Source organism: Alosa alosa, chromosome 23 (assembly GCF_017589495.1).
Source record: "Alosa alosa isolate M-15738 ecotype Scorff River chromosome 23, AALO_Geno_1.1, whole genome shotgun sequence".
NCBI lineage: Eukaryota > Metazoa > Chordata > Actinopteri > Clupeiformes > Clupeidae > Alosa > Alosa alosa.
In genome coordinates, this window is record NC_063211.1 from 12,507,079 (window position 1) to 12,534,674 (window position 27,596).

At 42.9% G+C, this 27,596-nt stretch overlaps 1 protein-coding gene across 1 annotated transcript in view; it reads right to left on the bottom strand.

Moving 5' to 3' along the window:
* LOC125288491 (receptor tyrosine-protein kinase erbB-4-like) overlaps positions 1-27,596 on the bottom strand; it is a 274,673-nt gene that overhangs the window by 74,470 nt on the left and 172,607 nt on the right. The window contains 1 exon segment of the mRNA XM_048234899.1: positions 243-377. Within this exon segment, the coding sequence (XP_048090856.1) occupies positions 243-377 (135 nt within the window).

A 27,596-nucleotide genomic window follows, 5' to 3' on the forward strand; every position in this document is an offset into this window, starting at 1 on the left:
ACTCACACCCACAAAAACATGTAGGGACTGCCTATGACTTCAAAGAGATGCTGTTCAATGAGAGATCTACAGGGCTATCACTGGGAGTAAGAGAGAGAGAGAAAGAGAGAGAGAGAGAGAGATAGAGAGAGAGAGATAGAGAGAGAGAGAGAGAGAGATAGAGAGAGAATAGAGGCACACAGATAGAAATACATAAGGATAGGGAGAGAAAGTAAGACAGACAGGAAAAGATATTCACTCACAAATGTTGCCGCTGTTGTTGGAGGGCACAACCAAAATTTCTGCTTTAGTGTCCTTGATGATGTCTAGCCAGTGGATGTTGTCGGCGTGGCACAGGAACCTGTTCTGATCCACATACACACCTCCATTCAGGATTTCTTGAGAGAGAGAAAGAGAAAGACAGAGAGAGAGAGAGAGAGAGAGAGAGAGAGAGAGAACAAAACTTTGAGTCATTACTCTGTTAACGCCTTTAACTGTCAACTGCCCTGCTGGACAATGTTCTTGTACCACAATGTTCTTGTAGTTGGGGTTTCCTTGTAATGTGCTTTCTGTTTAGATTGTGTTGCTTTTCTGTTCTGACACCACATTTTCCTAATTCTACTTCCTGTGATTGTGCATAATATTATTTCAGGTTCCAATGACTTTGCGGCCGAGTAACACTGCACAGCGAGAGAAGTGTTTGAGCTCTGGTCAGAATCTGGAATACTTTGACAGGGGTCACTGTTTGAAAAAACAAAATTGTCCTAATGCTAACTGGTCTATTGTCCCGACCCCCAGTTTAAGAACCACTGTCTTAGGTCACGGTGTCCTACCATACTACCACGATATTACTAGTTTCTGTCATAAAGGACAAAGTATTCATAAATTAAGAGGATAAGAAAATTATATTCCCTGTGTTTAACTGATGCAATATCCCACTCATGACATGAAAGGAAGTAAAATACCTTTGTCATATTCTTACTGATGATATGAGTGATGAAGGAGATATATACCATCAGTGTTGTAAGTTATATGCTGCTCCAAGAGTTTAGCATGTGCTCTATCAGTGTAAAATGATCATTATCTTCAGCTTTCTGTACACCCATGTCTACTGTCCATCTTTGGTGTAGTTACATTAAAGTAGCCATTAAAATGGCCACAACAACTTGGCCATTCCTGTCTTGTTTCCTGGTTCAGTTTAAGTCTGAAATTGGGTTATTATCTTCATAAATCCTGACACTTTGAGTCTAAGTCAAAGGTAATGTATCATATACACTGGAAATGCCAGTAGTGTTGTTACAAAAAATGGAATTTACCAGATTCAGCATTTAAGCGACTGAACGGTGTCACCGTGTATTTCCCCAATGTGAGATTAGCAACCCCTGTAGTTTTCATGGACTCACCTCATTAAATATGCAGACAAACAGACTTAATCAAAGTAGCTTTCTGAGAAACTCAGTCATTTCCTTTTGATTTGTTAAGAAAGATACAAATCCGCTGAAATAACTACAGATCCGTGTCAACACAAGATGTGCTTGGATAAATTAATGTTGATTTTCGCCCTGTACTTTCCAGGATTTAATGTGGGGGCTGAACACATATTTACAATTCCCTTACCGCCTTTGATACCAGAACTGATAAATAACCAAAAAAGAAAACGACCAGAGAATAGATTAATGTTTTGCAGTAGGTGAGTAGGGTGAAGGAGGGTGGTTGGTGCAATTGTAATAAACTCTTCACAATGCTGAGCATATGCCAGATAACAAGAATTCTGAGAAAAGCCTCCCAGAGTCTAATCCCTGCAGTGGATGAAGTGTTTATCAGAGATTGGGCTGGATTATGAACTCCGACTATTTTCATCCGCTCGTGCAGAGATTAAGAGCATATTAAGTCTCCCAAAGCGGGATTTTTCATATCTGCATAAAGGGACAAACCCCACCACCACACGCTAGAGATAGAGATCATTCTCATGCTGCTGTCGCACTCTCGGAAAGGTTCTCAGTGAGAGGAGTTGCAATAATGACTTTGCAGTGATGAGCAGAGATGACTACTAAAAAAAAAAAACCCATAAAAAACCCCATTCTGCATGAACGTGGCACACGCATGACCCTCCAAACCCACTTTGTTCTGCTAGGCGTTACAAATGTTGCTGTTTGAGTGCTCAAGTGAAAAAAAAAAAAACCGAGAATGCTGGTGTGGCACAGTAGTAGCCGTTTCCCTGAGGGTCTGGAGAAATCTAATCTCTCATACTGAGACGGAGAACCACTACAGCATTCTCTAATGTAGATCTAGAGACTGGCCACACTGACCCTCCCGAGGGAGAGGGAGCCGACCGACCGATCGAGTGTTTTCCCGCATCTCGCACACTGCTCATTTTACCCCCTCTTTTCTCTCTTTTTCATCTCTCTTTCCTTCAATATAATCGATCCTTGCCACTCCTTTTTTATTCTCTCTTCCTCTCCTCGCGCGGCCTTTTCTGTGAGAATGATTTAATGAACGCCATGGTTTTATGGCCTCTGCTTGGTCTTGTACTTTGTAAAAAGTCTTACAAGGTTGTCAGCCGGCGCTGCGGTACTGAGACTTCTGATGTTTCCCGAGGCCCAGATGACACCCTCCGCTCAGCCGTTTTGAAATGATGACTATTGAAGTTTTTCAGGACGTAAACATCATCTGAAGGGGCCTCACCACCAGTGTGTTCTGAACATACTGTACCAAAGCTTGGAGGGAAATTAACGTCTTTCATTTCTGCAGTGTCGAGATGTGCATTGTGTGTCACATTACTCACTGCAGATGTTATTATCTAGGGCTCTTTAGAGGCCAATCCCTTATAGACCCTTTCAACAAGGTAAACAAAAACAATGCTTGAACGTTCTATTTGGGCCCCAATCTACTTCCTCTGCATTAAGATAACATATGGAATGTTAAACAGGAAGTCTTGTGGGGCCAACTATGATGCTGATAATGGAACTCTCTTGAAAGGGTCCATACACTGAACACAGTCTCTCCCCTTTACAGTCAAATCCAACAACACAATGTGATGACTCACATTCTCTCTTAAGTTTGTCTCCTCTACTGGCATAGAGTGTGTCAGGAATGATCAGGAAATGCCATTTTAAAGGTTTAACCATTTAATTTAATTTAATGGTTTAGTTGTTGTTTAAAGCACAAGCGATCTCATCATTCAGTGCAGGTTCCCACCAGATAGTGTGTTGTGCACTGTGTTATAACAGACCAGTTTACCTTAGAAGGTTCAACAGGACAGGGTAAAAAACAAAACAAAACAATGGTAATGTCGATAAAATATATATTCTGCAGCTATGTAAAAAGCTATTAAATATACTTGAGTCTGAAGTGTGAACAGTTTAGTAGAACTACAGGAGCCTTTTTTGATAGGAACATTTAAATTACAACCATAATATGACCTTGTTTTGCACCATACAAGTCTCATGATGATTTGCTGATGAAGAACGCTTTTAGAGTTGTGTCCTCTCAGTTTGGTCTGCCCACAAATGTACTGTACGATAAGCACACCAAGATAAAAACAGGAAGCAAACCCATTCGAACTCCCACTAGGAGTATTTGTTTCCACATATTCACTGACTCACAAACACTGGTTTATTCCAGCCGAGTAAGAGCTACAAATCGCTCTTAATTACCCAAACAATCAATCCCACTTCACAAACTGAATGGGCAATTAAATGGCACAACCATTTGACTCCCAGCTCAATAAATATGCCAATCAGCATCCGTAATCTGCAACATTTGGCATTACATCAGAGAGTTTATCCACATTATTTATTTTTTCCACAGCGGCTGTGTCGTCAATACTTTACACTCTATGAAAAGCACTTGTTCACTATCTGTCCAGCAGGGGGGCTGGTTCTGGCTTGGGTCTGGTGAGCCCAGTTCTGGTGCTGACCCACAGCAAATCAGGGCCCACTGGGTTCCAGGCGCCCACTGCTATGCTATGCGACATGCTGTGTGGGGCAACCATAACGGGGAGGCTTACGCGGAACAAATACGGTTGCCTTTTTCTCCTCGCTGGCCGTTTGGCTGGACGGCCCATCTGTAACGCCTTGTCTATAATCTCCTCGGCAGGGTGGGCAGAAGTGGAGTGTGATGAGCATGCACAGGCATGATTAGCGCTAACGAGGGCAACGCGGGGGCCCGTCGAGCACATTTAATTAGGACGCCTATGAATGACACACGCGCCAGGGGGAGGACACCGCACGCACGAGAGCTCCTCCGCGGAGGCCGTCACATCGGTGAGTGACCGCCGGGACGCTTAAGGTTTGATTAGATAGCCCCCCTCCTATCCTCTCCTCTTTTCTCTCCCTCTCTCTTTTTCTCTCTCTGTCCTTTCATCTGTCATGAATGATGATCAGGTGCACTCCAGCATTAAGACTGCTTGCTGTGAAAGGTAAATATCAGGCAGCAGCATGACTGGATGCGTTTCCTTAGTTTTCTCAGTCACAAACACGATGAGCAAAATAAGGCAAAAAGGCATCAGAGACACTAGGGACACTAGGGACATTAGGAACACTCTCACGCCCATCTGAAATATCAAAAGATGAATATGTTGCCTATTCATAGATTGGTGCGACAGCAAAGTCATGGGTACATCAAACTGAGCGTAGCAAATGCAAATGCAAAGAAAGAAAAGAAAGAAAGAAAGAAAGAAAGAAAGAAAAGTTCAGAGTTCAGTGCTAATATAGTAAAGATGAAGGACGCACAGGGGGAACGAGGAAGGGAGTACAAAAAAAATGTCGAACAGCAGAATGCAAGTCATGCACATGATGGCTTTACTCAATAAAGCCCATACTTTGCTACATCTAACTTCACTTAATCCGTAGCTTTGTCTTCCCCAGTCTCCGCCCTGAGTGCCAATTAAGCAACCCCTTCTGCAGAGATCCCGTTTAGTATTCCCATGCGAGGTGAGCTCGCCCCAAAAATACAAATTCACAACTGCGCAAATGAAGAACTGTTTGGTTTCCTGGAGCTTCTAAGAACAAAAAACATCAAGAGTGAGCTTGAGAATGCATTAAATGATAAAAAAAGGGGGGGGGAAATATATCAAGAGACATTCCCAGTGGAATGTCAATGCTTCATACTCACTGAACTGGTATTGGGTCCTGACAAATGATTCAGCTGCTGTGTCATACAATAGTTTATGGGGTCATGCAGTTGTTGTTTTTTTCTTTCCTTTGAGCATGGTGTTTGTTGAAGGACTACAAGAATATCTGATTGCAGAGTGGTGGCAAACTATATAAAAATGTGATGAGTTTCGACCAGACAGGGTTCCTCTGGTGTTGCAGCATAAAATATAAGCTATAGGCTATGCAGTAAATCATATATATTCTGACTTAAAGACGGCTGGCAGTTTTGTTAGTGTGTGTGTGTGTGTGTGTGTGTGTGTGTGTGTGTGTGTCTTTGTGTGTGTGTGTGTGTGTGTGTGTGTGTGTGTGTGTGTGTGTGTGTGTGTGTGTGTGTGTGTGTGTGTGTGTGTGTGTGTGTCTTTGTATGTTGTGCAAGGATATAGATATCTGACTCCCCAAGGGATCAAACACAGATATACTTTGTATAGCCTTTCACTTCCAGAGCCATTGGAATATACAATTAGACACGAAAGGAAACATCATCATACCACTTAAGCCTCTCAATGAACATCTAATGAATTCTGGGATAAAGGAGAAAGGAGGTCTATGCGTCACCTCAGGCAATCCATCTGATTGCCAGGTGTAAGGGGTTATCACCCTCGCCTACTTTATAAACACAAAAGGGATTTATTGTAGAGGACTGGGAACATAATGCTCCTCGAGCTAGCCATGGTGACCCATATAATTACAGATTACCATGGATCAGAGGAACACAGGAGACTGATTCAGACTGTACATCTTTGACAAAAACAGTCAGTCACGCGAGGCTACTGGGCTTATTATAGTTGCAGAAGGTGTATTATTAACAATTGATGTAGACTCTGATACAGGTTGGCGTGGGGTTTCAGTATGCTGATGACGGACATACTGAACCACTTACTCAGTCACTCAGTGAGCCATTGGAAGTGTTGGCTAACTGTTACCAATGAGATTTTTATATGTATATATTTTTAGCCATTTGCTGCCTCGTTAATGCATAAATCAAATTAAAGTCTCAAAAGTTGTTGTTGCTGCTGCTGCTGTTTCATTTCATTGAGCAAAATATTTACAACTTACAAGCCCACATGAAAGGGAGTGGGGATGAGGTAGCCCCCTATAAAGCCCTGAAGAAGAGCTAAATTGTATTACTCTATTATGGCCTCACAAGAGCAGTGTGCTGGGCCAAGCCGACGTTTATTCACCTCACGTTCAGCCATCTAATTCTCATACAAGGTCAGGCTGAAATCCATTACAATGGGGGAGTATTAATGTCTTTAACACAGTGGGAATAAAACACTTGCCGACTCCATTCAAATGTAAAAGCAGGCCTGTGTATTTACGAGATGGCCTGAATGGAACAACTGCATCAATTGAACTCCATATAATCTTTTACAAAGGGCCTCGTCGAGGGAAGAAGGGTTTGAGGGGGTTGGAGGGAGCTGGCAAGAAAAAAGATGAAAATATAGGTTTTCTCTCCCTGGGCAGACAGTGGGAGAGGGAGAAAAGGGGGACAAAGGCCGGGTGTGCAGTCAAGCGTGCAAGTGTGAAGGACTGCGGCGTGCGAGAAGTGAACTTTTCATAAGTGGCATTCAAGTCCATGACGGGTGAGCAAATGCTTCATGTAAGGACGATGAGTCTGGGTGTGTGTGTGTGTGTGTGTGTGTGTGTGTGTGTGTGTGTGTGTGTTTGGGGGGGTGTGAGTGTCACTGTGAGTGTGTGAGTAAGAGAGAGCGAGAAAGAATTAATTTAAAAGCAGGGCATATACGAACAAAGCACATTGTGCATATGATGCAGTCCTATTACATAAAACCACTAAATCAATGTTGAGCCCCTTTGTGTGTCCACAGCCCTCATGTAATAGGAACACACAAGCACAGAGTCTGGAGAACAAGGGAAAACGAACTTCCCTGTCCTGAAAGCAATTGGCTGGTATAAAAGAAAGGATCTGGGGAGTATAGACTGCCATGCCCAGTCAGAACAGATGATGGCCCAAAAACTACAGACTGTGAGAAGAGAGTGACAAAGAGAGCACAAATCTCCAACTAAGATACAAACACCAAGAACAATACTGTGTGCTACCATTCTATCAAATCTCTCTCTCTCTCTCTCTTTCTCTCACACACACACACACACACACTTGAAAAATCTCTGATGCACCAGCCACAGCTCCAACAGAAGCAACTGACCACTGATGACAGAAATCTAGTCTCATAGCTTTTCATGAAGATCCCCCCTCTCTCTGTCTGTCTTTCTCTCCCTTTGTGTGTGTGTGTTTGTGTGTGTCTGTGTGTCCTCTTACTCTCACTGACAGGGGTAAAGAGATTTCTATGTATGACAAATGTGAGAGACACAGAAGGCACTCAGACAGCGTGTGGGTGGCACATCACCCCTCCAAAGCCCCCCACCGGGTCCACCTCCGCACAGCATCTTCCCTGATAACCATAATTGTGTTTAAGTCCTCTGATTAAATTTCATCCGTCTCAAATGCTATTGTTCCACGATGAATCCTTATGAAAAATATGTCACATTAAAGGGATTATGAAATTCCTCATAACTGAGAAAAACCTGTTATGGGATATGTGGAAAAGCCGGGACGAGATAAGAAATAATGCTAAAAGGTATGTGTGTGTGTTTATGTGTGTGGAAGAACGGTTATGATGTTTTCTTTTTTGTGTAGTCACATGTGGACTACAGTAGATGCCCTGTGGTGTGTGTGTAGAGAGAGAGAGAGAGAGAGAGAGAGAGAGAGAGAGAGAGAGAGAGAGAGACAGAGATGGAGAACACATTATATCAAAAGAGTGTGCACTCTTTTGTTGTGCAAGGTTGAAGTGCTCAGAATAGTCAGTCAGAATATAGTGTTACTCATGCTACTGCCAAGCCCATGTTGACTTCACTCTCATATCAACTGTCTTGAATCTCGGACAGTTTCAGCTTAATCTGCTAATAATGATTTATACTCAAACACTATTTGACAATGATTTGGCAGGATTGTGCTTCTCTAGCGTAATGAATTCATAGAGATCACAGACTACAACCTCTGAGGTTGATCTCCAATCAAATCCAGATCAAATGGTGTGTGTGTGTGTGTGTGTGTGTGTTTGTGTGTGTGTGGGTCGGTGGGTGGGGGCAGGGCAGTGCATTTAAGTCGTATGACCACTAAGTGATGCAAATTGAAGTGAGGGTGTTGTCAATTTCAAAGTTTTTCTCGTCTAAATTGCTGGGTAATTGATTTCAGTTTTTTTTCTGTCACAACTCCCTTGACAGCTTTTAGGGGTGACACAAAATGCAATCAGGTAGAATGGTGTGTGTATGTGTGTGTGTGTGTGTGTGTGTGTGTGTGTGTGTGTGTGTTTGTCTGTGAGTGTGTGGTAGGGGGATGGTGCAAATGTGATAACTGCCGAGCAAATGAAAATAGAGTAAGAGGCATGGTGCACTTGAGACCCACAGTGCGGTGCATCTCTAATGAGCCCTTGTTTCAGCAGCCTTTAAACAATATAACCCCCACAAGCACCCACATCCGCCAATCACCGCCTAACCATCCACCCACCCAGCGTCCAATGACTTTTAATGACAAAAAACGTTGTATGCAGGAATGCCAAAACAACTACTCGTACAACTCCTCTGAAATTTTAAGAGAAAATTATATAATATATATATATATATATATATATATATATATATATATATATATATATATATATATAAACACACACACACACACACACAAACAGAGAATCTTTTGAAAACGAACCTGTATTCATCAATAAAGAAGTCTTGCCTCTAAGGAAGACTTTTGTGGAAGTTCTACTAGAGAAGCTTATTATACTGCAGAAAGTTCAGAGGTCTGATATTCCTGAATAATGACCGCTGCACAAAAATAATGACCGCTGCCATTGGCAATGGGTTTTGTGCTTCTAATTCATGTCCTTCATATTATTCCACATGTAGTCCATTCATTTATCCATTTATTGAAAGTGAAGGACAGCAAGTAGTCTCCTACATTGCTATGCAACAGCTTAAAATATTTATTCATTTCTCAGTGGAAGCCACAAACTCACAAATTTCCATTCTTGTTTTGCGAATAAACCCTTAGTTGATCTATACTGTATTTGTATAGACAATGCGAGTACAAACACAGGACTACTGCACCCAAGTAGGCCCAATGTCACAACATGCCTAAAAACTTCCTAAAATGTATTTTTTTTACCCGTCTGGTACAAATATCAATGTATGCTATTCGTACCCCGGTGCACACAGCAATGTGTTCTATTAGTACCCCGTCTGGTACAAATATCAGTGTATGCTATTTGCACCCCTGTGCATTTAATCTGGCATATTAATCACACAATGTAATAATATATATTTTTTTTTTTTAAAAACAAGCAACATGTTTTTTTGTTGTTGTTACATAACAGAGTGTGAATAGCTCAGCTGTGAAGACACTCTGAATAAGGTATGCTGTTTGCATCAATGTACAGTTAGAAGTGGATGCTATTCGTAGCCTGGTGTTTATAGTACTGCATGCTATTTACATCCTGGTGCAAGAACTAGCTAATTGTTGCAATCAAAACTTCCGTTTGAGAACCGATTTCTTGTTCAAATTGGCGCCTTTTTCTCTAGAGGCGTTGGTACACATGCACACTCACTCTGCCAAAACACAAATTGACGGTTGTATGTGTTCACTGAACAAAGATTATGGAAATAAAACACAACTTTTCCATCTCATATTTAATTTGAACAGATATTAGTGCTGAAACCGTTCAGAATTCTTCACTTTCTAATGACGAAAAAACGATTGTCGGCCATGTTTTTTGGGCACGCGAGCAACATGTTTTTGTTGTTATGTAACAGGGTGTGAATAGCCCAGTTGTGTGGCCAAGGCTATTCGTACCAGGGGTACCAGGGGTACGAATAGACACTCCGTAACTATAACTAAACTCCACTGTACAATAAAGACAGTAGAAGATAAGACATATAAGAAAACTAACAAAACTAAATACTACATACACTATATAAGTTAAATTAAGAAAGTCCAATGTGCTTGAGGGTGATCAAGCATAAGACGTTTGTAGTGACAGGGCCAGGACTGGTGAGGTGCTAAAGGGAGTGAGTGCCACGGTGAAGGTGCAAACAGTAGTCCAACCATAGTCCTTAGTTATGTGTGCCTGGCAAGGTGCTCAAGAGAGTGAGTGTCATGGTGAAGGTGCAAAAAGTAGTCCAACATTAGTCCAACAGTGCAACAGTGCAAGAGTAAGTTCTAGAGACCAGCATAAATAATATAGACAAATAGGAGAGCAAGTGTAATGTAGACAAGGTAAAATAAAAAAACTATTTCAGTGCAAGACCAGGTTGAGGTAATAGGGTTATAGCCATTCATTCATTCAGTATTGTTTCAGAAGCCTGACCGCAGCCATTGATCATGTGTGCTAGTATAGCATGAAAAACAGTGTAGCAGTAAAACAGTAGTGAAAACATTAGGCTGTGTACATTAGTAAAACAGTAGTAAGCAGTAGTGGGCAGTCAGTACTCAAAAAACATGGACATGGAGAGGGTGGAGAGGCAGACAGACTAAGCAGAGAAGTCTCTCTCTCCTCTTCCCTTTAGTGAGACATTGAACAGTTCAATGGCCCTAGGAACAAATGACTTCAGCCTTTCAGTTGTGCATGGCACTGAGCGAAGTCTCCAGCTGATCAAGCTCTTTTGGTTTTTGATAGTGCTGTAGAGCGGATGACATTCATTGTCCAAGATGTTGATCAGTTTGTTTAGGGTCCTTTTGTCAGATATTGAAGTGATGCACTCCAGTTCAGCTCCCACTACAGAGCCAGCCTTCCTTACCAGCCTGTCAAGTCGCCCAGCATGCCTCTTCTTTGTGCTTCCTCCCCAGCATACCACTGCATAGAAGAGGGCGCTGGCCACAACAGACTGGTAGAACATCCTGAGGAGCTTGCTGCACACATTGAAGGACCGCAGCCTCCTCAGGAAGTACAGCCTGCTCTGTCCTTTCTTGTAGAGTGCATCAGTGTTGGCTGACCAGTCCAGTTTATTGTCCAGGTGGAGACCCAGATACTTGTAGGTGCTTACCACCTCCACATTGACCCCATCAATGGAGACTGGTAGCAGAGCGGGCTTAGACCTTGGGAAATTCACCAACATCTCCTTGGTCTTTGAAGTGTTTAGTTGAAGGTGATTGAGTTTGCATCACTGCACAAAGTCCTCCACCAGGATCCTGTACTCCTCCTCTTGCTTGTCCCTGATACACCCCACAATTGCAGTATCATCAGAAAACTTCTGCATGTGGCATGACTCGGTGTTGTAGCGCAAGTCAGATGTGTACAGGGTGAACAGGACTGGAGAGAGCACAGTTCCCTGTGGCGCTACAGTGCTGCTGATCACAGTGTCAGAAAGGCAGTTCTTCAGTCTGACGAACTGTGGTCACTCGGTCAGGTAATCTGTAATCCAGGTTACCAGGTGAGCGTCCACACCCATCTGCAAGAGCTTGTCTCCCAGTCTGAGGGGTTGGATGGTGTTAAAAGCACTTGAGAAATCAAAGAACATGATTCTCACAGCACTTTTCCCCTTGTCTAGGTGAGAATGTGTCCTGTGTAGAAGATAAGTGATGGCATCGTCCACGCCCACTTTCTCCTGATATGCAAACTGTAAAGGGTCTAGTGCATGGCGTACCTGGGGTCTGAGCATACCTAAGACCAGCCGCTCCATTGTTTTCATCACATGTGATGTTAGAGCGACAGGCCTGAAGTCTGAAGAACTTGTCCGAGATGTAGACTCCAGTTGAAGATGTGCTTCAGTGGCTCCCCCAGTTCAGCAGCACAGGCCTTGAGCAGCCTTGGACACAGTCTGTCAGGCCCGGCTGCCTTACGAGGATGGATTTTTTTTTAAAAGATAACTTACTTGGTCCGATAAAATGATGGGGGGATGAGGGGGTGGAGGGTGAGGAGGAGGAGGGGTGCTTCTGTGAGGGTTGTCATGTGGCTAGAGACTGATGGCCATTGGCTGAAGCCATTGTTGTCGCACTGCTCGTGGTCACCATGTGGGGGAGAGGTGCGATAGCCTGATCAGCATTGATGATGGGGGGGGAAGAGGGAGGGGGCAGCATCTGAGGTATGTGTGTCTGATGGCTGTTGACTGAGGTCATTGTCACCTCTTTGTTCGTGGTAGCCATGTGGGGGAGGGGTGCAATATCCAGTGATGGTGGGGGTGAGTGTTGCACTGGTAATGAGGTGGGGTGGGGGGCTGGGGGGACGGGCAATGAACCTGTTGTAAAAGTGGTTCAGCTGGTTAAGCCCTGTCCAGGTCTCCCTCTACAGAGCTGCTGCTCTTCTTAAGGCCAGTGATAGATTTCATTCAGTCCCACACCTCCTTCATGTTGTTATCTTGCAGCTTCTGTTCCATCTTCCTTCTGTAGTCCTCCTTAGCCTCTTTCAGCTTAATCTTGAGTTCCCCCTGTACTCGCCTCAGCTCTGCTATGTCCCCCTCTTTAAACACCATCTTTTTCCTATTGAGAAGGGTCTTGACATTACTGGTTATCCAAGGCTTGTTATTTGGATAGCAGCGTCCAGTCCTTGTGGGAACCACAATGTCCATACAGAAGTTCAGATAGTCAGTAGTGCAATGTGTGACCTCCTCTAAGTCCTCTCCATTCAGTAGCACACTCCAGTCAGTGGACTCAAAGCAGTCTCTCAAAGCCTCATCGCTTCTCGTGTCCACTTCCTGAAGGTGCGGCTGTGGCAACTGGTAGCCTCTGAACTTTTGGCTTGTACATTGGCTGCAAATTAATGAGGTTATGGTCCGACTTCCCCAGTGGGGAAAGGGGGGTGGCACTGTAAGCATCCCTCATGTTTGCATACATGAGATCTATTGTCCTGTTTTTCCTAGTTGGGCAGTCAACAAACTGGTAAAATTTTGTGAGGGTGGAATCCAATGTAATGTGGTTGAAGTCACCAGAGATCGCAAAGAAGGCATCACTGTGCTGAGTTTGGAGCCTAGCGACTGTAGAGTGAATGACGCCACACGCTGTGTCCGGGAGGGCTTGGAGGCGCGTGGACACAAACAATAATGGCGTCGAGAACTCCCTCGGCATGTAGTATGGTCGTAGACTGACCGCTAGTAACTCCACATCCTTACAGCATACAGTCTCCTTCACTGTAACATGTCCGGGATTGCACAATCTATTGTTTATGTATAGCACCAGTCCGCCTTCCTTCTTTTTGCCAGAAAGTTTACTGTCTCTGTCCAAACGAGCTACACTGAAGCCGGGCAGCTCAACGTTAGCTGGGGGGATATGGCTTGTTAGCCACGTCTCCGTAAAGTATAGCAAACTACAATCCCTGTACAGTTTCTGATTTCTTACCAGGGCAGCCAGTTCGTCAGTCTTGTTGGCCAGTGAGTTCACGTTTCCCAAAACCATCGAAGGAACTGAGGGCTTGTGTTTCCACTTCTTCTCCCGATGCCTAGTCCTCACTTTAACTCCCGCTCTGCACCCCCGAAAGCACCACAGCTCCTCCGGGATGTTTACGTGAACCCTACCAGCATTCCGTCGTATTGCAAGCAGCTGATTCCTTGTGTACACAAGTTTGTTGCCGCTGGAGCATTGTAATAGATCCATATCCATAGGATAGAATGAAAACACTCCTCAAAGTGCGTAATCCAAAAAAGTTCTTGAAGTAAAAAAAAGTAAAAAGTAAACAAAAGGCGTTAAGAAAAAACACAAAGACACGGAGCTACCTCGACAGGCTGCCTCTTTCGACGGCGCCGGAACTGGAGCGCCTAACCAAAAATTGCGAAGTGGATGTTTATCTCGTGATTCAATGATTGATCTATCCTGTAGCTTAATTTTGGTTAAGACACTGACTCCCCTACTTCGCTCATTCTTGCTATTTATGTTAATTCGAGTATTGCCTTGCTTTTAGTATTGTAACGATTTGATAGCGACACACACAGTTGTCCAATCAAAAGGTTTATTAGCTGAGAACGAGAGCAGGGACACAGACACAGAACACAATACACAAGGGGCAGGTCAAGTACGTACACACACTACACATACAGGGGAGGACGCAGCCCCCCACACAAAGAGGATCACACACGAGGGAGAACTAAAAGGGAAACATGTTACAACAAAGACGCTAACATTACACTCAAAACTAAGGAGAAAAACAGACATAAACCCCCAAATGTTCTCTCCCGTATCCCAGCATGCCCTGCGTGGGAGAACGCTAACAATGTCTTGTGCGCCGACGTTACAGTATTATAATCTTCACAGACTCTTAAACAGCTGTGATAAATGGTGTAGTGGCTAAAGCAGATGACTTGTTATCCCAACGTTGTAGGTTCGATTTTCTTATGATGTGAGATTGTCCTCTTGCTTCTCGCTACCTGCAGGTGAACTAGTGTGACACGAGATTCAATTGTTTTTGACTGATGTCTTGTACCTATGGTCTCTCGATGTAGAATAACTATATACATAAATATGTATGGTCAAAACCTATTGTTGTGTCTCGTAGGTCTACTCTTACTCAGAGGTGAAAAGAAGAGCTAAGATACTCCGGCCGAGCGCGTAGTGCACTGACACACTGCCGTTAAGCCACGAGACAATTGATACTATTTGCTATACCCAGACATTCGTCCAGGCTATATATTTTTCCAACATAGATGTTTAACACAAATAATGGCACATGGTCGGCTTCAGTAAAATGTTTTATATAGGCCTACTATAGGTTTAGGTTTTTGCAGATGAGGATGACAATGCCAGCATTAATCACTCGGTTTAAATTAGAAAAATGTCAACATAGGCCGTGGCAGAGAATTTCTAGGGGGTGGGGTATTACACGTTGCCACTGTTTCCACCAATGATATGTATCGCTGCATCATCAACAACGTTGTTGGAACTATGGTGCATTCAGAGCACCTCGGAATGACAAGGACCGCCCCCATGGCTACTTTGTTTTTCCGACAGCAAGTGTTCATGTGCTTTGCCAACGGAATGTGTGACAAACACGGATGCCACAACAAAGGTTAAAACATACACTCACTAATCCTAAACAAACAACTGTATTTGCTTAAAATATAGTGTAAGATGCTCGTGAAAGAAAGATATGCAGCTTTCAAGTGATAAAAAGGGCAAATTCCCAAGTTCACATTAAAACTGTTGGACATGAAAGGCCACATGGACTACAAAGCGAACTACAAGCGTGGCGACAAAGCGTGATGACGAGCCCCTAACTGAGCAACTCTGTTAGCAAAATCTAGCCCCAGTTTCCGACCTCTGACTCACACATTAAGTGACGTGAATGACGAGGAACGATGATGTTTTCACTCGGAGAAAGGTTTTTCCGAAGCCCATGAACGCTAGGTTACAGTGTTCGAACGTCGGAGGTAGCGAATTGCGACACAGGTACGATTCTTTCTGGAAACAGGTGTAACAATGTCGTTGTTTGGTCGCAAGTTGCGTCGTACCATAGTGGTTGAGCACTGTCGTTGCTAACATTTCTAGAAACGACCCCCTGGACTATTGCAAGCACATAGATAGATAGATAGATAGATAGATAGATAGATAGATAGATAGATAGATACTTTATTGATCCCCAGGGGAAATTCAAGGTCTCGGTAGCATACAGACACATTCACTAACAGCAGAAAAAGTAATTCTAGAAAGAAAAGTAAAACATAGAAGAGAAGGGTATGTATCCTCTTATCTTACTCTGGGGTAGAGGGGAAATAAGCTAATTTTCCCAAAAAGTTGGCGTGTTCGTGAACATTACACAGATTTATCCTTATGAAAGTTACTCGGTAAGCCTCAAGAGAAAATCTCAGCTTTCTAGGGTGTCAAAAATGCAAAGCTAATGAAAGCCTGACAGACCTCAGTCAGGAAGCAAGGAAGGAAAGAGGTCTGTTTTCCCATCTCTGCTAAACACTACCCTAAGCACCACCTGAGAGCTCATGCGTTATATTCATGTTTTTTTCTCCCTGGCAAGCGTGGCATTCCAGTGCTACTGCGATGGCTGCTGTCCACTGCTTAGTTCTGGTCCCCCAAGCCCCCCCAGGCTATCTCACAAACAACACCCTCCTCCCATATATAATGCAGCCTGGGCCAGGCGGATGAGCTCAGGCCCTTGGAGATAGTGAGCTCCAGTGCACTCCAGGCAGCTCAGGCTCTGAGCCTCCCAGGAGAGAGAGCAGGACCATGGGGATGGGACAAACCGAAGTGTTGCTACTGGCTGCTTGCCGTGTCCAACGCCAGACAGCGCATTGATATCTGTAACCTGCATGCCATCCCGATTGTGGGGTGACACATACTGGTAAACAAACGAACCCTGATGGGACATGTGCACGGAAGTGCTGCTGGCGTAAACAGGGGTGGGATGGGGGTAAACAGGTAGCTGGAAAAAAAGCTGGGAGAGCTGGATAAGTAATTGGTGTGTGTGTGTGTGTGGGGGCATTGGCTGCATAAGTGATGATTTGTACGCAATGTTTTTCCGGTGATTGAGGCTTTTAATTTTTCCACCGCCTGCTTGCCTGCAGACATTAATGGGCATTCAACGTGCACTACTTAGTGAGAGCGCTTCAAGGACACTGTTGTCTGGTTGTTGGGCGGAGTTTTCAAAAATTAGAAAGGCCAAAACAAAAAAAATCTATTTTCAAAACCACCAAATACACAAGAGGTGTCCTTACAGAAGGTGAAGTATAGTTGGGGAAATTGGTTCTAGTTTTCTTGTTCAGGACAGATGAAAGATGCCCAAAGGAATATGTATCAAAATACACAAAATGTCCAACGATAAATATTTCAGCTCTTATTGAGATCTCACCTGCAAGACAAGAAATAGTGTTATGTTAATGTTTAGTTCATAAATAACTAGTCACCAGCATGGACAGAAAGTCCAAACTTGGCAAAAAAGAAAACTAAAACTAAACTTGACAGGAAAACCCATCATAGCAATCATGTTTTTTGATTGTTTTGTAAAATTTCCTTTGACTGATCATAGAATCCCGGCAGTAGCTGGCAACACCCAGGACAATGATGCGATACATGATGCCATATACAACAATTATGGCAGTCGAATATAAATCATTTGCCAGGATTAAAAGTCTTCCCTCTATCTGGTGGGGCAGATAGTGTGGAACCATTAATCAGGAGTGCTTATGTAGTGGGGGTCTGTGGAAATTACAGGACAAAGGGCAAAAAAGGGGAGACATTTTGTGTAACACAGGGGCCACCGTCATTTTGGAGCTCGAGCGGAGTGGATGTCACCTCTGGTGAACTCGCGCTTATCGCTCTATTACCGTCTGCACTGTCACCTTAGTGACATTTCAGAAATGAGATGTTTGCTTGTTTTTTTCTGAGCCTATAGCTGAAATTGTCACTAGCTCTCTGTGCATGCTGTTAATTTGGTCTGAGGGTAATAAAGGAAGCATAGGGACACAAAATCAGGAAGCTGGGATATGGAGCACCAACATGCCATGGCAGGCTTTTAGCCTTCCAGGAATTGCTGAGAATTATCAAGACCATGAACAGTATAAGTATGATTACATAAGATGAGGAAAACATCTCACCACAGGGGTTTATAAACTAGGTTGTAGGTTGCATCCTAGTGGGCGCATATGGACAATATGCAACTTTCTTTATTGCCTTTTGACCCAACAATCAACCTAACCAGGTTAAACAGTTTCCTGCTGATGAAAAAAGGACACGTTGAGAAAATGATAAATGTCCATTTTGATTTCTCTTAAACTAGTACGCCTGAGGAGAACACTTCACAATAACAGCATATTGTCAATAAGAATTCTCCCAAAATTGCAAAGGTAAGAGTGTGATATGCGAAGAGTTTTAGCCATAAATGATTAATTCAATCATACTGTATGCAACCGAATCAATAAAGGTCATACACACACACACACACACACACACACAGAAAGACACACACACACAAATAGAGGCAAAGCATTATTTTAAAAAATCCATTGCAAGACATATACCTCAATGTCAAAAAGGTAACACAGACCCCATGGCAATATGAGCTAGCAAGCAGCCAGTTTGAATATGCAATTATGATGTGTCAAAACGCATTGTGTTCTCTGGCAGTCCAATGGTCAGGCTATTATGACTTGGTCAGCAATATGCTCACCATATATGTTACAACCCCACGTCTACATACACACACAAACACACACACACACACACACATTAAGGTGTTCGCTGAGGGTGAAAAACTGCATAGTGCTAGTTTGTCTGAAAAGCCTGGAACATTTTTCTGAGAGTATGTGGATTGTTCCAGTAGAGTGCCAGTCAACTGAAGGGGTATAGTCCAGCTGGGAATAGGAGAGGCAAAAGGGGCCACACATCCTCCTCCTCCTCCTCATCATCATCATCTCAGATCCAAATGTATTCAGTCAGACTTCATTTGTCAACAGCAAGGGCGGCTGGCACTCACGACAGAGGACACGCCATGTCCAATGAGAGCAGAGGATATTACGGGATGACAAAGGAGCTTCATCTTGCCACAGGCTGTGCAGAACAGTGCGTACTGTATGCAAATGAATTGCTCATTTAGTCACGAGGCAAATATAAAGGAGTTGGATTAATAGGCACAGAAGCACAAATAAACACATAAACAAATCATCTGAATCTTGCTCGGCTCACGAGGGGTCAGCCACCACGGGCAACGATAACCACTGCCGGTCCAATGATTCCCAGAGGCCAATAAGGCTCCCATTAGGGGTCGTTTTGCAGCCCTTTCCCCTCGTTTGCTTGCTAATGGAGACAAATCACATTGCTCCAAGGCACGTCTGTCAAACAGGCAACAGTTAAAGTAGAGGGCAGCATTGTGCTTATTGCCGGAGAAAGAGAAAAACGTGGGCACGAGGCCCACCCAGAAACTCCCCTCCCCCGACGTCAAATGATGAGCGAGGATGTGAGGAGTACTTTGTAGGAAGGCAGCCGTTGATGCCAGACGACGAGGGTGAAATAAATGCATTCTCATCAAATCGGAACGGAATACTTCAATCTTCTTTAGGGTCAATTTAGACAGGCTAAATTGTCTGTGGCATTTTAGGGGGAAAAAGAAGAAAAAAGAGAAAAAAAAAGATTCCACTTGACTTGAGATCGCTTCATCCAAGCCAGTTCATGCATTATTTCCTATCAGAGTGGAGATGTCATCAAAATCTTTTTTTATAATGCCCATGAAATGGAATTACAGGTCTTATAAATTCAACTTCAGTGGGGGAGTGACACATGAGGGAAGCTTATATGACGGAGGATGTTTACTCTCCATTGCTGTGATTGAGTTAAGGGCTTTGGGGTGGGAATGAATCTCAATGCCCTTAGAATACTGAGCGAAGCATCTTAGCGCCTCCATCTAAGGGGTTATGCAACAGATGAATATTTCAGTGGCTACCCCCTCTCCTTCTCTTTTCCCTATCAAGAAGTTTTGCAAGCCACAAGGATGTGTGTAATTTTGTTTATTTAATTTCTTTCAGAAAAGCTGCCTTGATTTACTGGTTATGTGAGAAGCTCATATTTTTTCATCTTATTTTTTTTCCTCTGACATCATTTTATGTGTTTAGTTACTTATTTAGTTTTTTGAAGCAAATCTGCTTTTGAAGCCTGGAGATTTGTTTTAATCATTCTGGCGCCTAATGATGACACCTGATTTATTATTAATGAGTCTTTTCCGCCCCATCCATTCCAAACCATAGGCCGGCAAGCGTGTATTAGCACGAGTGGCAGTTGCCTCATTTGATCTTGTTTTTTTTACTTTATTTGGTTGACTCTTTAAAGTTTTTTCTCAGAAAGAAGGGGTGCAGGACACACTCTGATTACTGTGAGCCCCAGTGCCTTGTTTTCCATTGCTTCCTCTTCTTCTTCTGCTTAAAGAAGGCTACCAAGGCCTGCCATTTATTTTACATCTAATGAAGATCAGGGAGTAAACCTCCCATTCTTCTCAGATGGGTTTGCTGTTTGCCACTGAGCATACACATGCTGGCTTTTTTGTGGGCTTCGAGGGGAGGAACATTAGCTAGCTTTGATATCTAGGATTATGACTCCTTCATGTGATTATTGCTGTAAATATTTTATTAATCTGCTGTTTTTTTTTTTTTTTTAGCAAATCCTTGACAGAAAGAAAGCCAGCACAGCAGAATAGCAAAGTGCATGCAGAGAGCAAGCAACCAACCTCAGGAGTAAATAAATAAGTGACCATTTGCACATTACCCTGTAGTAATTACTACGATATCCTAATAGCGAAAACATGCTAACGACTCAAAAGTGTTATCCAAGGCCATGTTCTACCAGGGGGGTTCATAAGCATGCTAAACTAAGAATACCACTGCTTCAGAGTATCTCCACCAGCACAAAACAAATCTCCACCAGCACAAAACATAAAAAGCTGTTGTTCTAATGTGCTTCCGTTGGAAAGTCTAAGGTGACTCAAGAGAGCAACTGTTCCTGGTGCTCACAGCGTTCAAAAGATATGCTGTGTTCTCACCAAAATACAGCATTTCACACTTCTCATATGCTTCAGTGAAATATGAGAAACAGAGGATGTCAGGGATATTACTGTCTTTTACGAGCACCACTTCACAGAAACACATTGGGAAGTCATGTGGCATAGACTCAGCTTCCTCACTCAGGTAAAAGAAGAAGAAAAGAACTGCACTCATATAGACCCTTTCAACAAGGTAAACAAAAACAATGCTTGAACGTTCTATTTGGGCCCCAATCTACTTCCTCTGCATTAAGATAACATATGGAATGTTAAAAAGGAAGTCTTGTGGGGCCAACTATGATGCTGATAATGGAACTCTCTTGAAAGGGTCCATAGAAGGAATCTAAGAACCATCACAATAATTCTCAGTACACTACAGTAGCTGTGACATATTTTAAGTGGTGTTTATTTTGTAAAGAAACTGTAAATAGTCAAACGTGAGGCCAGTATGAAAGCCACAGCTCTGTGGCCTATAAAAAGGCCTATACTATACAAATAAACATAATTACATAAATTGTATCAATAACACTCCAGAGCAATGTCATGAAGTCAGACAATTACCTACACAAAGCACTTGTGTTCAGATTATGATCTAACGGTATGAGACAGGAATTTGCATGGCCAACAATAATATCCTCAACTAGGCGGTCACAACCACAGAACCTGGGACGGACCCGAAGGTCGACGCAAAGCAACCGAAGACCCCAGCTGGCCATTTCAACAGCACAGTGTGTTTGCTCAGGGAAAAGAAAAGCCAAGGTTGCAAGAAGATGAGAGGAGAGGAGAGGAGAGGGGAGGAGAGAAGAAGGAGGGCAAGAAAAAGGTGAGTGGACAGGAGGTGTGGAGAAGCCAGTGGACACAGAAGGGCTCTCGAGTTCCGGTCTGCTCAAGCCTAATGTGAGTGGGTGGAGGGAAGGCTACATGCCAAGGCTACTGAATTAATCCCCTACTCTAGACATGTGAACATGCATACATGTGATGAGGCTCTCAGGCACAGAGGAGAGAGAGAGAGAGGAGAGAGAGAGAGAGCACTGCGGTGCATCACCATATTTACTGGTTGTTCAACATGCATTCATAGCACCCGCCCCACCAACACCACCTCCACCATTGGAGTGGTGAGCTTACATAATTCAAATGCATGCATATGCCCATCGCTTGCAACTCGCATCCGTTATGTAAACCACAGTAAGCTTGGACCCCAGCCTCTCACGATCCAATTCACTTTACATTCCCATTGCCAGCCTCTGTCTTTCAAGGCTAACATGTGCTGCACACCTCACCTTTGAAATGGGCAAACGTGTCTAAGCCTTTGATGCAAAAAAAGCTTGTTTTATTAAAAAAAAAGAAACAGTGCAGGGACTTTACAAAAAAACTAACTAATTAACTAACTAACGAACGAACTAACTAACTAACTAACTAAATAAATAAATAAACAAAAGCCTGTGTGCGTATTGTAGTGTGAGTTGTTGTTTGTGCCTGGGAGGGAGCCTTGCAGGAGACGGTCCGTGCTCTCTCCAGAAGCCACAGTCGCTGAGGAACAGATGGGACTGGCGCGGCCGGCACTACCAGCGTGCTTGGCACCTTGCGCTCCTGCCTGTGAGGGCAGGAACACATTCACCAGATGGGCAGCATGATGCCATGCTCTCTTTAGGGGCATGCCCAGCAGTTTGGCTTGGCACCAAATAGCCAATTACAGCAAGGTGGAGCAACAAGGGAAAGTGAGGGAAAAAAAAGAGAGACAGATATACAGTACACAAATAAAGGGAAGGCGTTAATTGAGCAGTTTAGGTGTTAAATGCTCTTGTGTTGTAATGGGGCTTGAAGGTTATGTGGTTGAACTGGATGACCCTAGACCCTAGAAATAAACTGTCAGTGGGGTTATAAAAATGAATATGGTAAAGGAGCTTAAGAGGTTTTCAAAATGTTTTTCAAAAGGCCAGATCCCATCTGCAAGCCATGGCTATTATTATGTAGTAAGCACATGCGGCAGTAATTACTGTAGAGGGAAAATGGCCGCCGCGGTTCCAATAGCTCACAGTTAGGAATAGATGCCGGGGTGTGAAAGCAGTGTGAAGTCACGGGGAGCACTTTTTAAAATGTCAGGTGAAATGGAACGCTAACCTCTGCTCCTGCGGTGAAAATTCTCATTTAGGCCATTTCCCATGTCTGTGGGGTTAAATGAAACGCAAGGCAAATAAACACTCCACTTGCTGCATAAACAAAGCCGACAGCAAAAAAACAAAAAAAAACAAATGCGCATAGGGATGTATTCTAATTCTAGCTAATTAACACAACTGTGGTGCAATCCTGACTAACTATCATGCACAACATGCTGACAACGTCCGCCTACAGTGCATAATATCTAGTTACAGACCCAACATCATGGTGGACAAATATGCTTCTTCCCCTCTATGGACCGACAATAGAGAAAAAAGATCCATGCAAGAAGCATTACCACTTGAATACCAAGTAAGTGGCATTACTAAGTCTCTTTCCCCCCAACTCCATGTCAATACATTATACATGTATGCAAAGCAACATGCCCATCATTCACGTTTTTATCCAGAGGGTCATGGTGTCTGACAACGTGTGCATATGCTCCTCCTAATTCACGCCATTCCTCGAAATGGGAATTTATTCCCATTATTGCGGTAAGATCAAACAAGGAGCAAAGCGAAGCCTTTTTCATATGCATACAGAGCCCTGACCCTAATTGCATGGGCACACAGACCAACGGAGCTCATTGGTATGAACGCAAAGGGAAATATCTAGAAGCTGCAGAAGGAGAAATCAAACTGGAGGAAGTGAGACAGGGAGGGAATCAGTTGAGAATCAGCATCTGCACTCAGGCAAAAAAAAAAAAAGACTGGCTGAATGAAAATGCATACATAGGAAAGACTGCAGGAAGTAAGCACTTGCGAAAGGGTAAGTCAGGGCTAAATCCCTCCCCCCGGGGATAAGACGAGCGATTTGGTGCCTCCCTAGCCCAGTGCAGGACCACTCCTCACCCACTGTTTTATGACCCTTTCCTTTATCATATGAGCCTCCTTATGGCCAGCATTGATCATGCGATATGCCGATGTGTAGGTGGGGAGCTACAAGCATGGACTGCCGGCACTATCAAAGGGCCCATTACCCTCCGCAGAGCCACCCTTTCAAGACTCTTTTAATAAAAGTGGAGAGATGCGTTTTCTTTCTCTTCCCCCCTTTTCTTGGCTCAGGCTTTCATGTTGCTCATTATTAGATTTGAACATTACAAAAGGAGAAGAAAAAGGGGATGTTTTCAGCTCTCGCAGGTCTGCACAGGAGAGTGCATCAGGAAATGATGGCATGAGAGAGAGAGTAAGAGGAAGGAGGGCAGAGTGGAGGAGAGGAGAGAGAGAGTTCAGTATGTCATAGTTCTACTGACTTCCTTAATTACATGTACTAATCCATTTTCAAAGACAAGCATTCAAAGGAGGATAATAAGAATAGCTGCTGTGCATTTTACACTTTTTAATGAATACTGTTAGACATGGGTTTTTTTGTTTCCTCTAATGCTAATACACAAAGAGGGGAAAAAATGAGGGTTCTGAACATTTTCTGATTCCTCGGAGAGCATTCATTTACCATAAAGTGTGTGTCCCTTTGATGTATTCGGGAAAATCAAAGGCACCTGAGAGAAAGCACCGACTCCTTTCAGAACAGACTAATAGGCCTCCCACTGCTATGACTGCTAATGTCATGTTGAGTTAGCGCTAGCATTAGCCCTGTTACCCTGCCTTCATCTTCATCGCTGTAATCTGGTCAGTGCCTCGCAGAATCACCTTTATTAAAGTCGAGCCTACTGTGCATGGCTGTGCGCGCCCCCAAAATAGGTCCCCCCCTGCTCAGGAGCTCTTTCCTTGCCTTTGTTCTTACTCAACATAGAACGGAAAATGTATCCCTACGCGAACATCTGGAGAGATGTTGGATCAGCTGGATCAGGACATGTTGAAGGTGTTGGAGAAGGTGTTGTTTATATAGATGAATAAAAAAATAGATAAAGATAAAGTTCCAGATCCTACCTTATTGCCATTTGTATGAAAACAAAAATTCTGACAAAAAAGGGATACTATGTCAGAGGACATGTAAATCGTATTAGAAACCCTGTTAGACCCGATACATGCAATTACTGCAGTTATCTACATAACAACATACATGATTGATATAATATTCACCTTTTACTATGGTGGACAGATGGACAGCCCGCACACAGCAAATAGCAGGAACAATGCAACAGGTTATAACATTACTTTAAAAAAAAAAAAATAGCAGTTACGCACAACATTGAATTACATTGTCTATAGATAAAAACAGTTTATGGTTTGGGAAGAGTGGGATTGCCTGAGCTGTAGAGTCTCCCATCAACTTGTGCACTTCTGGTTGGGGAAAAAGCGAACAGCCCTGGGCTCAGCTCTTTTCCAGGTAGATGAATTGTGGTTCCCAGAGCAGTGAGCGCAGAGGGCACAGAGAGGCCCAGCGGATCGATACCAACGAGGAAGAAGAATCTGACGGCCACCCCAGGGAATAAGAGGCTACGCGGAGGTGAGGGGATATCCCCCGGCTTCACTCCAACTGGAGGAGCTAGGGTGAGGATCACGGATCATGGATAAAGCAGCATTTTTATCCACTGAGGTAGATAAGGAAAGAGGTACCTCTGTTCTGTTTCTTTGGAAGAGGAACAAAGAGGTGCTAAGGGAGTAAGTTGGTCGTTAATACACAAACTATAGTGAAGACATCTTTAAAAGCCAGGCCTATACAGTGTGTACTATACAGTGTTATTTCAGAAAACAGCACTTCCGGATTTATAAACTGAAAAAAAAATACAGATACAGTAGGGGAGAACTGGTACAATTGTAACAGCGGTACAAACAGTGTTTTATTCTCAAGATATGGTGTAGCTACGGAAATGTAAACAGAGACATATCATGTTATTATGTATAATTTTACAGCCATCCAAATATGAATGGTCTACTATAAATACGACCAGAGACATTAAGCAAAAAGGTGCTAAATTCAAGCATCGCGATTTTTTATTTATTTTTTAACCGCAACTGTTTGTTTAAGTTTGCTTCGTGAAATTTGAGCGTGTGGACTTCGATCACATGCCATTAATATATTCAGTCCCTCTGTTTCAAGTTAACATGAGTGCCATTTGATTTATATAGTCACAGCAAATGCAATTAAATAAAAATAAAAACATGACCTGTGCTGGTCAGTTGTAACACCAGTCTCTATGGCAAAATGAACTGATTTTATTGCAAATGCGCGAACATTCTCATTGCGAGTTATGGATTATGATTTTTGTGCCGCGATCACCCAATTAAAGTTAACACAGCAACTTGAAATATCACTGTTGGATCAAATGCTTCAGACATGTAAGAAATAAGCAGTTTATCAACTATATGGTTTTATCAAGTGGATATGGCCAAAATAAGCATATTTAAAGGTTATTGTGAGCTAGCATAACACCGTAACATATGGTCTGCAATGGCTAATCAATAATGCAATACATTAGCTGTAACAGTCATACACTTGGACTTTTTTTGTTGATTTTATATGAAAACAGATGCTCTTTGTTTAACCCAGCAGTGTTTTGTGTTAAAATATGTTATAGGATTCACTATTTTAGCACTGTTACATTCATGACGCTATACTGTTACTGTACCGCACTTTTTTATGGCTGCGTCAAGGTTGTAACAAAGGTACATGTCTCTGTTAAGTTAAAGTATTGACAAACTATAACATATTTTTTAAATTCTGTTTCAACTTTCATGTAGTAGACATGTACGACTCTGTTCTGGTCAAATTTCACATCTCTCAAGTCTATCATCTTTGTGTAAATCGAGTTTGAATTGGAAAAATAAAAAAGTGTTACAATTGTGCCGGTTCTCCCCTACATGCTAAATAACCGAAAACACTCTTGGCTGCAAACGAAGTTGCTTACTGTCTTTACTCTCCTACAACAAGGCCAAAGCTTTCTATGGTGAAGATAAAAGACAAACTTAGGCTACTAGACTACACACTAAAATTTTTAACTTATCGGAGTGTCTATTTACACCCCTGGTATGAATAGCCTTGGCCACACAGCTGAGCTATTCATACCCTGTGACATAACAACAAAAAGACGTTGCTCACGTGCACTCAAACGAAAGTTTTGATTGCAACAATTAGCTAGTTCATGCACCAGGGTGTAAATAGCATGCAGTACTATAAACACCAGGGTACGAAAAGCATCCACTTCTAACTGTACATTGATGCAAACAGCATACCTTATTCAAAGTGTCTATTACACAGCTGAGCTATTGTACCCTGTTACGTAACAACAAAAAAAACATATTGCTTGTTTTAAAAAAAAAAAAAAAAAAAAATTACATTGTGTGATCAATATGCCAGAATAAATGCACAGAGGTGCAAATAGCATACACTGATATTTGTACCAGACGGGGTACTAATAGAACACATTGCTGTGTGCACCGGGGTATGAATAGCATACATTGATATTTGTACCAGATGGGGTACTAATAGAACACATTGCTGTGTGCACCGGGGTACGAATAGCATACATTGATATTTGTACCAGACGGGGTACTAATAGGACACATTGCTGTGTGCACCGGGGTACGAATAGAATTCACTTCTTATTGCACCAGGGTATGAATAGCATACACTGCTAATTGTACCAGGGGTGCAAATAGCCTTACCCTTAACTTATTGACTGCACAGCCTTCTTAATGTATTTATTTATTATGACCGCCGGCAGGGAAGCGGCGGTCATATAGGTTTAGTCAGATTTTTTTTTTTTTTTTTTTTTTTTCATTTTTCGCATGCCCAAATTTCCGTCAATGAGTCCCGGGACACTGAAAGACCGGGGTACACGAAACTTGGTGGGCATGTAACCCCACATGGATAGCATGGAACCATCGTTTTCGTTTTGATCTGTAGCCCCCGGCTGGACTGGACCCCG